The sequence below is a fragment of the Peromyscus leucopus genome, chromosome 1 (genome assembly GCF_004664715.2).
Source record: "Peromyscus leucopus breed LL Stock chromosome 1, UCI_PerLeu_2.1, whole genome shotgun sequence".
NCBI classification, from domain to species: domain Eukaryota; kingdom Metazoa; phylum Chordata; class Mammalia; order Rodentia; family Cricetidae; genus Peromyscus; species Peromyscus leucopus.
This window is the reverse complement of record NC_051063.1, coordinates 133,133,783-133,146,075: the sequence shown is the minus strand read 5'-3', so window position 1 is coordinate 133,146,075 and position 12,293 is coordinate 133,133,783. Positions and strand designations below refer to the sequence as shown.

Below are 12,293 nucleotides of genomic sequence, written 5' to 3'. Positions count from 1 at the left end.
AATAATGCCTGGCTGTGTATCTCCCTTAGACTGAATCAATATCATCTAATCCTCCTAGCTTTGAAGGCTCAGAGATACACACAGATCTCTGCTTCCCAAGTGATGGGATTTCAGATGTTTGCCACCACTTCCTCACCTCTATGTTTACTCTAGTGGCTTGTTCTGTGTTCTGGTCTTCAGGCACATTCTTTAGGGAACAAATGTTATGACCACGCATACAAGAGAGAAACACTTTCTTTATCTGAATTTGATGTGCATCTCTGCATGCCACTAAAATGTGATGGCCATTTAAGCATACCTGTACTCTGGAAACTGCATCAGCTGCATATTCATGCATAATACCTTCACTATAAATCCCAGGGACCATTCTAGGGTATCATGTGGAATAATGGTGAATTAATAAATGTATGAGTGGCTTACATTTTTCAGTAAGCAGACAAAAGTGGAAAGACAGATTTTCTCCACTATTCTAGCCCTGGTTTTCTGCCCATGGGCTAGTAGTTATTCTCAAACCCATGCATACACAGATGATTTACATGAATAGAGATAACCAAAAATAGAACAAGTACATGATCAAAGGATGGAGTAGTAATTGCTGACTAGAGAGATTCTAGTGAAGTGTATGCAATAAATTTGTTCAAAATTTCAATAGTTACATGTTAATACTGAAGAGGAAATTTTAAGAGAATGAATTGGTATGGTGAAACCAAAATTAATTCCAAATACATGCAGACATGTGTAGAACCACATCAAAAATCAAACAGACAAATGTCCAATTGCCTAAGGTATATATGTATCATGAATATATCTTTCTAAAAGGAATACATCAGATTATTCCTTAATCAACATGAAAATGTAAGATAAGATATGCAATTTAGGGATGTTCAGAGCAAGTCTTCAAATTCACATCTCTATTTACAATACAAACATCCATTTTCAGGCACTATGTACACACACACACACACACACACATATATATAATATATATATATATATGTATATATATATATATATATATATATATTGCTCATGTCACAAATGAATTTCAAGCATTTAATAATTTCTGTTGGGAAGCTGACATGTCATATCAGATACTGGCAGCAGCAAGAAACAACTGGCAGCAGAGAATCATAATCGTCAATCTCTAGGAATATACAGAGGCTTTCATGTATATAGGCAGGATATAGACACCGGCAGAGGGATAAAGGATCACTCCCGACTTGCCACTGGTCGTATTTTTCTTTTTGATAATTGGAGTGAGGTATCAGGATCAATTTCGTTCTTTCCCTCTCCATCCACTTTCAGTTTTGCTGCTTCTGCTGCTACATGTATTCAGGTGGGAGACAAGAATGAGTCAGCAGCTCCTGTGTTCATCTCCAAGGTAACCTCAGGATTTGCCTCCATTGCTGAAATTGAGATCATCGTCCTTATTGGTTCTTATTCTACGATGAATTTGAATGCACCCTGTCCTTCAATCAGAAGCAAGGAGTGCTTATAAAAGAGACAGCATTGCGAGCTCTTACCAGTCAGGCTCTGGCCATATTCCAGGACATAGTGGGTCCTGGGTATGACTAAAGCCCGACTATACACTGGATAGAAAAGGCAGACTGCTCCTGACATGTACAGGAGTCAGAGCCTGTGGAAATCCAAGCAAAGGCAGGGATTGCTTCATTCCCAGCCTTATTACTCCTAGTCACCTGCTCTGTCTCCTGTGCAGGAGGTAGCATCCTGCTTCTGAAGCAACTGCTTCTCTGTTAAGATTTGATATTGCTGTGTCAGACTTGAAATGCTGTATCATCTGCTATGTTAGCAAGGTAGTCAATTGCAGACCTTAGTGTATGATAGAAGCTAGTAGAGTCAGGCTCCTTCACCCTGGGAGGATACAGTGGGAACTACTCTGGCATTGCCAGTGTTCATAAGAAACCTTAGAGTCTATGAATATATCATGCAGTGAAATTTGCTGCTGAGACCCTACCTGTCACAAAATGCAGACGTTCACAATATAATGTATTGAAGGATATTAAACTGTTATCATCCTGTTGTCATTTATATTCACAGATTCAATTTTTCAAGCTTGATTTGCATTCTCCTTGTATTTTAGCATATACAAGCTGTAGTTCTTTTGTTCTTCTGTCCTAGAAATCCTGTTCCTCTTTATGTCATCAACCCAGGCCTGAACTTTGTTGGAAATCAATTATTTACTGGTTTTGAGAGAATGGTATTATATATTTCCCTTCTAAGTTATTCACACACCAGGTGACTTTGTTCTTGATTATGATTTGTTTGTTTGTTTGTTTGTTTGTTGTGTAACTGTGCAGATCTTGTCCCTGTAACCACGGCCTCTGAATTCCTATGTCTTATAATACATTGGACACTAGATAGCACTGTTCCCAAAGATTCATTCAGTGTTCCCACCTCTAAATCTGTTAAATTTTTTTTCTATCTTCTCTTTGACATAGACTATTGATGCTTTCTGGATGGGAGAGATGAAGTCAAGTAACATCACACACAGTATAGCCAAGCCCGACAGGCATATAGAAAGAACCCTCCTGCACATTCTTGCTTTATTTCCCAAATAGTGCATGATGGAACACCTCTGATTAGAGACTTTTGATGCCAACCTCAAAAGGGTACATATATGGGAGTCCACAGGGTTTTTCTAGTGAGATCTGAGCTTGCTTTACCAGCAAGGCTGCATAAGAGTTGATTAGATCATGGGGTGATTACTAAGTGTTTTGAAGCCTCTACACTTTTTTTTAACAGTTGGTGATGGTGGTAAATTTATCACTTTTACTGACATTTTAATAGTTCTGTAAGCTGCAGCTTTAAGTAATGGTGCCCAAGGATTTGAGAAGAAATTATAGTTGTATTAATGGCTTAGTAAGCAGTCAATAGAAGTTTCATCATGCCAAAAAGTGTTATAATGACATGATTTTTAAAAAGAAGAAGAGAGAACATAATGTTTCAGTATTCTAATATTTTGAAATGCAGGACATTCCTCAGTGTAGCTCTTGATCCATGTGTGAGGGATTGCAAAAGAAGTGTGGAGATACTATGTTTTTATCTAGGAAGCAGACAACCACATTTTAAAGTGGTGGAAAAAAACGATAGCATCAGAGATAGGAAATTTATGAAGTTATTACTTGCATAATCACAACATGTTTGTATTTTCTGAGGAATATCCATCAAAGTATTCTATATTTTCCTTAATATAGTCTACACCCCAATGTAGATGGATATATCACCAAGCTAACTGTTCAGAATTATGAAGAACTTGGAAATATTATTACAATATACAAATTAAAATATGGCATTTTGTATTACCATCCAATTCTAGGACAAAGGCATAGTGAGTGGATAGTGAGAGTAAAATACCTGAGTTTTACTGGACAGTTTGCTTAACATATTCTGGGAATTTCATAACTGTGTACAAATAATAGATGGGATTTTAATTAAAAATGAAAACTTGGAAGCAGATATTGGAGTAAATTCTGAACATGGGAGAAACAACAGATCAAGACACTGCCAAGTTTCACTTTGCCAAATCTATGAATCCTCTGAATGAATGTCTCTGAGTCCTTAGCCAAATGCTATCCATGTGAAAAGCCTCTAGTTCCCCTGTCCTTGTGTCTTATACACCTTAGTGTGCCCAGCCATCACTTCTTTCCTAGTGCTAGTATTAATGGCATATCTGCTTTCCAAATCCTGGGATTAAAGGTGTGAGATCTCAAGTGCAGGTGTTAAAGGAAAATGACCACCAAGTACTAGAATTAAAGGTGTATTCCAATAATCCCTGGCTTCGTTTCTCCCTTATAGTGAGTCAGTCCCATGTAGTTCAGGGTATCTTTAGAGGCTCTAATATACAAACAAATCTCTGCTTCTCAAGTGATAGGATTTCAGGTGTGTGCCACTACTTCCTGACCTCTACGTTGAATCTAGTGGCTTGTTCTGTGTTCTGATCTTCAAGCACATTCTTTAGGGTACACAATATATCACCATATATACCTGGGAGAAATTCTATGTTAATCTGACTTTGGTGTGCACCTCTGCATGCCACTAAAATGTGATGGCTATTTAAGCATTCCTGTACACTTGAAACAGTATCAGCTGCATATGCATGCATAATTATTTCACTCTAAAACCCAGGGAATATCTCACGTATCCTGTGGAAGAATGGTGAAGTGAAAAATGTATGAGTGGCTTACATTTTTTAGTAAGCTGACAAGTTTGAATGATAGATTTTCTCATGTATTCTAGTCCTGGTATTCTGCCCATGGGCTAGTTGTTCTCATACCCATGCATACTCAGGTGCTTTGCATGAACACAGATAACCAAAAATAGAGCAAGTGCATGATCAAAGGATGGAGTAGTGATTGCACACTAGAGGGATTCTAGTGAAGGGAATGCAGTGAATTTGATCAAAATTTCAATAGTTACACTTTAAATCTGAAACGGAATTGCATGAATATGAACTGGCACTGTGAAACCAAATTAATGCCAAATGCATGCAGACATGTGGAACCACAGCAAAAATCAAACAGACAAATGTGCAATTGCTGAAGGTATATATGTATAATGAATATGTCTTTCTAAAAGGAATACATCAGATTATTGCTTAATCAACATGACACTATAAGATACAATATGAAATTTAGGACTGTTCAGAGCAGGTCTTCAAAGTCACGTCTCTATTTACAATACAAACATCTAATTTCAGGCACTATGCACACACACCCACACCTGCACCCCCCACACAAACGTGTGTGTGTGTGTGTGTTGTGTGTGTGTGTATTGCTCATTTCAAGCATTTAATCATTTCTGTTGGGGAAGCTAACATGTCATTTCAGAAACTGTCAGCAGCAAGAAGCAACTGGCAACAGAAAATCACAATCGTCCATATCTAGGCATAAACGTAGGCTTTCTTGTAGATAGGCAGAATGTGGACACCAGCAAAGGGATAAATGATCATACCCTACATGACACTGGTTGTATTTTTCTTTTTGATAATTGGAGTGAGGAATCAGGATCAATTACATTCTTTCCCGCTCATCCTCTTTCAGTTTTGCTGCTTCTGCTGCTACATGTATTCAGAGGGAGACAAGAATGAGTCAGCAGCTCCTGTGTTCATCTCCAAGGTAACCTCAAGATTTGCCTCCATTGCTAAAACTGAGATCACTGTCCCTATTGGTTCTTATTCTACGATGAATTTGAATGCACACTATCCTTCAATCAGAAGCAAGGAGTGCTTATAAAAGAGACAGCATTGCAAGCTCTTACCAGTCAGGCTCTGGCCATATTCCAGGACACATTGGGTCCTGGGTGTGGCTAAAGCCCGACTATACATTGGATAGAAAAGGCAGACTGCTCCTGACATGTACAGGAATCAGAGCCTGTGGAAATAAGCAAAGGCAGGGATTGCTTCATTCCCAGCCTTATAAGTCCTAGTCACCTGCTCTGTCTCCTGTGCAGAAAATAGCATCCTGCTTTTGAAGCAACTTCTTCTCTGTTAAGATTTGATATTGCTGTGTCATATTTGAAATGCTATATTATCTGTTAGCTCGGTAGTTCATTGCAGACATTAGTATATGACAGATGCTAGTGGAGTCAGGCTCCTTTCTTCACCCTGGGAGGATACATTGGGAACTACTCTGGCATTGTCAGTGTTCACAAGAAACCTTAGAGTCTGTGAATATATCATGCAGTGAAATTTGCTGTGGAGACCCTACCTGTCACAAAATGCAGACTTTCACAATGTAATGTATTGCAGGATATTAAACTGATATCATCCTGTTGTCATTTATACTCACAGATTCAACGTTGCAAGCTTCATTCGCATTCTCCTTGTATTTCGGCAATGTCAGTGTTCACAAGAAACCTTAGAGTCTATGAATATATCACACAGTGACATTTGCTGTGGAGACCCTACCTTTGATCACAAGAAATTATAGTGCAGGATATTAAGATGTTATCATTCTGTTGTCATTTATATTCACAGATTCAACTTTCCAAGCTTGATTTGCATTCTTCTTGTATTTTGGCAAATACACCTGTAGTTCTTTTGTTCTTCTTTCCTAGTCATCCCATTCCTCTTTTTGTCATGAAGCCAGGCTTGAACTTTCTTTGGAAATCAGTTATGTAGTGGTGCCAGGAGGATGGTATTACATATTTCCCTTCTAAGTTATTCACACACCAGATTCTTTGTTCTTCGTTATGATTTTTTTATGTAACTGTGTAGATCTTGTCTCTGTAACCTCAGCCTCTGAATTCCTATGTTTTATAATACATTGGACACTAGATAGCACTGTTCCCACAGATTCATCTACCACCTCTGAATCTGTTAGATTTTTTCTGCCTTCTCTTTGACATGGACTATTGATGCTTTCTGGTTGGGAGAGATGAAGTCAAGTAACATCACACACAGTACAGCGAGGCCTGACAGGCATATAGAAAGAACCCTCCTGCACATTCTTGCATTATTTCATAAATGGTGGATGATTGAACACCTATGATTAGAGACATTTGATGCCAGCATTGAAAGGGTACATATATGGGAGGCCACAGTGTTTTTCTAGTGAGATCTGAGCTTGCTTTTCCAGCAAGATTGAATAAGAGGTGATTAGACCATGGGCCTCATTACTAAGTGTTTTGAGGCATCTACACTTGTTTCTAACAAGCGGAGATGATGGTAAATTTATCAATTTTACTGATATTTTTATAGTTGTTTTAGCTGCAATTTTCTAATTCACAGAACCAGGAGGAGGATATGAGTGGAAATAATGGCTGTATTAATGGCTTAGTAAGCAGCCAATAAAAGCTTCATCATGCCAAGAACTGTTATAATGACATTAGTTTTAAAAAGAAGAAGAAGAGAGAACACAACTTTTCAGTATTCCAATATTTTGAAGTGCAGGACATTCCTCAGTGTAGCTCTTGATGCGTGTATGAGGGATTACAAAAGAAGTGTTGAGATACTTTTTTATCTAGGAAGCAGACACCCAAGTTTGGAAGTGATGGAAAAATAGGATAGAGTCAGATAAAGGAAATTCTTGGAGTTATTGTTTGCATAATCACAATATGTGTGTGTTTCTGAGGAATATAATCAAGGTACTTTATGGTTTTCTGAGTATAGTCTACACCCCAATGTAGATGGGTATATCAGCAAGCTAACTGTTCAAAATTATCGAGAACTTGGAAAAATTATTAGAATATACAAATCAAAATATGGTATTTTGCATCACTCTCCAATTCTTGCAGACAAGACATAGGCAGTGTATGGTGAAAGTAAAATCCCTGAGTTTTAATGGACAGTTTGCTTAAAATATTTGGCAAATGCCCTAACTGTTGTACAGATAGTAGATGGATTTTAAATAAATAAATAAAAAAAAAACGAACAAACAAAAAACCAGAAGCTCTTATTGGGGTAAATTATGACAGATGGGAGAAACAAAGGAACAATCCTTTCCAATCCAATCATTTTTCCAACTCCATTAATCCTCTGAATGAATGTCTCTGAGTCCTTAGATGAAAGCTATCCAGGCAAAAAGCCTCTAGTTCCTTTTTTTTTTTTTTTTTTTTTTTTTTTTTTTTTTTTTTGGTTTTTCGAGACAGGGTTTCTCTGTGTAGCTTTGTGCCTTTCCTGAACTCACTTGGTAGCCCAGGCTGGCCTCGAACTCGCAGAGATCCTCCTGGCTCTGCCTCCCGAGTGCTGGGATTAAAGGCGTGCTCCACCACCGCCCGGCTAGTTCCTTTATCTTAAGGCCTTATACACCTTTGTCTGCCCAGCCATCACTTCTTTCCTGGTGCTGGGATTAATGGCATATGCACCTTTCAATTACTGTGATTAAATGTGTGAGATCTCAACTGTAGGTGTTAAGGCAAATGACTACCAAGCATTCGAATTAAAGGTATATTCCAACAATGCCTGTCTTTGTTTCTCTCCCAGACTGAGTCTCTCCCATGTAGTCCGTTGTAGCTTTGAAGGCTGTCAGATACAAACAGATCACGGTTCCCCACTGATATGATTTCAGGTGTATGGAGCCACTATGTTTAATCTATTGGTGTGTTCTCTGCTGTGATATCCACACACATTATTTAGGGTACACAATATATCACCATTCATACCTGGAGGAAACTCTATATCTGTCTGACATTGGTGTGCCCCTCTGCATGCCACTAAAATGTGCTGGCTATTTAAGCATAACTCTATTTTGCAATTGCATCAACTGCATGTTGATGCATAATTCTTTCACTATGAAAACCAGGGAACATTCTAGTGTATCCTGTGGAAGAATGGTGAAGTGAAAAATGTATGAGTGTCTTATATTATTTAATAAGCTGACAAAAGTGGAAAGATAGGTTTTCTCAACTATTCTGGCCCTGAGTTGCTGCCCATGGTCTAATATTTGTGCTCATATTCATGTGTACTCAGGTACTTTACATGAACACAGATAACAAAAAATAGAGTAAGTACAAAATCAAAGGATGGAGGAGCAATTGCAGACTATATCTGTGATGATAATGTAGTGAATTTGTCAAAATATGAATAATCACATATTAATCCTGAACAGGAAATTTTATGAGTATGGATTGGCACTGTGGAACCAAAATTAATGCCAAATGCATGCAGACATGTGTGGTACCACACAACAAATGAAGCAGACAAATGTGCAATTGCTGAAGGTATATATGTATCATGAATATATCTTTCTAAAAGGAATACATCAGATTATGGCTTAATCAATATGACACTGCAAGCTATGATATGGAAATTAGGAATATTCTGAGCAGGTCTTCAAAGTCACATCTCTATTAACAATACAAATATCCTATTTCAGTCACTATTTACACATACATACTCACTGTGTATATATATATATATATACATATATATATATATATTATATATTATATATATAATTTCACAACTGAATTTCAAGCATTTAATCATTTCTCTTGGGGAAGTACCATGTCATATCAGAAACTGGCAGCAGCAAGGAGAAACTGGCAACAGAGAATCACAATCGTCCATCTCTAGGCAGAAATGGAGGCTTTCATGTAGATAGGCAGGATGTAGACACCAGCAAGGGATAAATGATCTCGCCCTACTTGCCACAGGTTTTTTTTCCTTCTAGTAATTGGAATGAGAACTCAGGATCAAGTACATTCTTTCCCCTCTCATCCACTTTCAGTTTGCTGTTTCTGCTGCTACATGTGTTCAGAGGGAGACAAGAATGAGTCAGCAGCTCCTGTGTTCATCTCCAAGGTAACCTCAGGATTTGCCTCCAATGTTGGAATTGAGTTTACTGTCCTTATTGGTTCTTATTCTAAGATGAATTTGAATGCACACTGTCCTTCAATCAGAAGCAAGGAGTGCTTATAAAAGTGACAACATTGGGAGCTCTTACCAGTCAGGCTCTGGCCATATTCCAGGACACAGTTGGTCCTGGAAATGACTAAAGCCCGACTATATATTGGATAGACAAAGCAGACTGCTTCTGACATGTACAGGTGTCAGAACCTGTTGAAATCAGAATAGGCAGGGATTGTTTAATTCTCTGCAGTATAACTCCCAGTCACCTGCTCTGTCCTCTGTGCAGGAAGTAGCATCCTGCTTCTGAATCAACTGCTTCTTTTTTAAGATTAATATTGCTGTGTCAGACTTGAAATGCTGTATCATCTGTTAGGAATATACTCCATTTCAGACGTTTGTATTGAGAGATACTAGTGGAGTCAGACTACTTTCTTCTTTATGGGAAGTTACTATGGAAACTTTTATGGCATTGTCTTTGTTCACAAGCAATCCTAGTGTCTTTGAATACAGCAGGCACTGACATTTGCTGAGGAGACCCTACCTGTCACCCAAGGCATTCATTCACAATAAAATGTATTGCAGGAAATTAAGATGTATCATCCAGTTGTCATTTATCATCACAGATTCAACTTTCCAAGCTTGTTATGCATTCCCCTTGTATTTTAATATATACAAGCTGTAGTTCTTTTGTTCTTCTTCCCTAGTCAGCCCATTTCTCTTTATATAATCATGCCAGGCCTGAGATTTTTTGAAAAACAGTATTTACTGCTGCTGAGAGGATGGTATTACATCTTTACCTTCTAAGTAATTTGCACAACAGATGTCTTTGTTCTTAGTTATGATTTGATTGTTTGTTTGTTTGTTTGTTTGTTGTGTAACTTTGTAGATCTTGTCTCTGTATCCTCAGCCTGTGAATTACAATGTCTTCTACACATTGGACCCTAGATAACACTGTTTCCACAGATAAGTCTGTCCTCTCTGAATCTGTTAGATTTTTTTCTGCGTTGTCTTCAACATAGACTATTGATGCTTTCTGGGTGGGAGAGATGAAGCCAAGTAACATCAAACATAGTACACCCAAGTTGGCCAGGCACATAGAGAGACCCTGCATGTGTATTCTTGCTTTATTTCCCAAATAGTGCATGATGGAACAGCTCTAATTAGATACATTTGATGCCCACATCCACTGGGTACATGAATGGGAGCCCATAGAATTTTCCTAGTGACATCTGAGCTTGCTTTACCAGCAATGTTGCTTGAGAATTGATTATACTATGGGTTTGGTTACTAAGTGTTTGAAGTGTGTACACATGGTTTTAACAATTGGAGATGATGGAGAAATTATCATGCTTGCTGAGTTTTTTTTTTTTTTATAGTGATGTTAGCTGCTGCTTGCAAAGTAACGGACCCAGTTATTATTAGTAGAAATAATTGCTCTATTAGTACATTAGTCAGCAGTCCATAGAAGCTTAAGTGTGCCAAGCAGTGTTAAAAGGACCTTGTTTTTAAAAAGATGTTGTTTAAGAGAGATTGTAACTCTTCAGCATTTAGATATTTTGATGTGCAGAACATTCCTCAGTGTACCTCTTATTCTATGAATGAGGGATTACAAAAGAAGTGTGGAGATACTGGCTTGGTCTTAATGTTTTTATCCAGGAGTCCGACAGACAAACAAGTTTGAAAGTGGTGCATGAAAAAGGATTGCTTCAGAGATAGGAAATTTGTGTTATTGGTTGCACAAACACAACGTGTGTATGTACTCTGAGGAATATACCTCAAGTTACTTTATGTTTCTCTGTTTAAACTCTATACCACAATGTAGATGGATATTTCAGCCAGCTAACTGCTCTAAATTTTGAAGAACTTGCAAATATTATTGGAATATACAAATGAAAATATGATATTCTGCATTACCATCCACTTTTGGGACATAATGCATAGGTAGTGTGTAGTGGTAATATTGTGTTCCCCAAAATATTTGCACCCTAATAAACTTATCTGGGGTCAGAGAACAGAACAGCCACTAGACATAGAGGCCAGAAAATGGTGGTACACATGCCTTTAATCCTAGCATTCTAGAGGCAGAGATCTGTCTGAATTTCTTTGAGTTCATGGCCACACTGGAAACAGCCAGCCTGGTAACAAGAGACTTTAATCCCAGGAAGTCGTGACAGGGTTCAAAAAGTTAGATAAGGCTTGAAGACCAGAAACTAGAGTTGTTTAAGCTTTTAGGCTCTAGCAGCAGTTTAGCTGAGATTTATTCTGGATTAGGACTTAGTGGCTTCCTTTCTGAGGAAACAGGATCATTTAAGTAATTGGAAATGTGAGGTTGCTGTGGCTTGTTCTGTTTCTCTGATCTTCCAGCATTCACCCCAATTCCTAGCTTCAGGTTTGTTTTTATTAATAAGAACTTTTAAGATTTGTGTTACAGTTGGTAGTTATAGTAAAATACCTAAAATTTAGTAGACAGTTTACTTATCATATTTGGTGAAATCCATAAATGTTGTACAAACCGTAGGCAGACTTTTTCATTAAAAAAAAAAAACAGGAAGCTGATATTGGGGTAAATTCTGATATATGGGAGAAACAAAGGAAAAAGACACTGCCATGTCTCACTCTGCCAACTCCATGAGATCTCTGAATAAATGTCTCTGATTCCTTAACGAAAAGCTATCCAGTTTAAAACCCTCTAGTTCTTGTGTCCTTGGGCCTTATATACCTTAGTCTGTCCAGTCATCACTTCTTTCCTAGTGCTGGGAATAATAGTATATGTGCTTCCCAAAACCTGGGATTAAAGGTGTGAGATCTCATGTGCAGGTGTTAAAGTCAAATGACAACTGAGTACTAGAATTAAAAGTGTATTCCAATAATGCCTGGCTTTGTTTCTCCCTTAGCCTGAGTCAATCCCAAGTAGTTCAGGTTAGCTTTGAATGCACTGAGATAAAAACTGATCTCTGCTTCCCCAGTGATAGGATTTCAGATA

General features: G+C 37.9%; 1 protein-coding gene across 25 annotated transcripts in view; it reads left to right on the top strand.

The window, feature by feature from the left end:
• Positions 1 to 12,293, top strand: part of LOC114684184 — a 344,217-nt gene that overhangs the window by 223,067 nt on the left and 108,857 nt on the right. For 12 of the 25 annotated variants that reach the window (XM_037198384.1, XM_037198386.1, XM_037198326.1 and 9 more), the window contains 2 exons: positions 1,306 to 1,381; positions 5,061 to 5,135. In XM_037198384.1, coding sequence (XP_037054279.1) covers positions 1,306 to 1,381; positions 5,061 to 5,135 — 151 coding nt within the window. Of the gene's footprint in view, positions 1 to 1,305; positions 1,387 to 5,060; positions 5,137 to 9,188; positions 9,263 to 12,293 lie in introns of those variants that run through there. The other 13 variants (XR_005089835.1, XM_037198375.1, XM_037198382.1 and 10 more) reach the window with 4 other exon arrangements.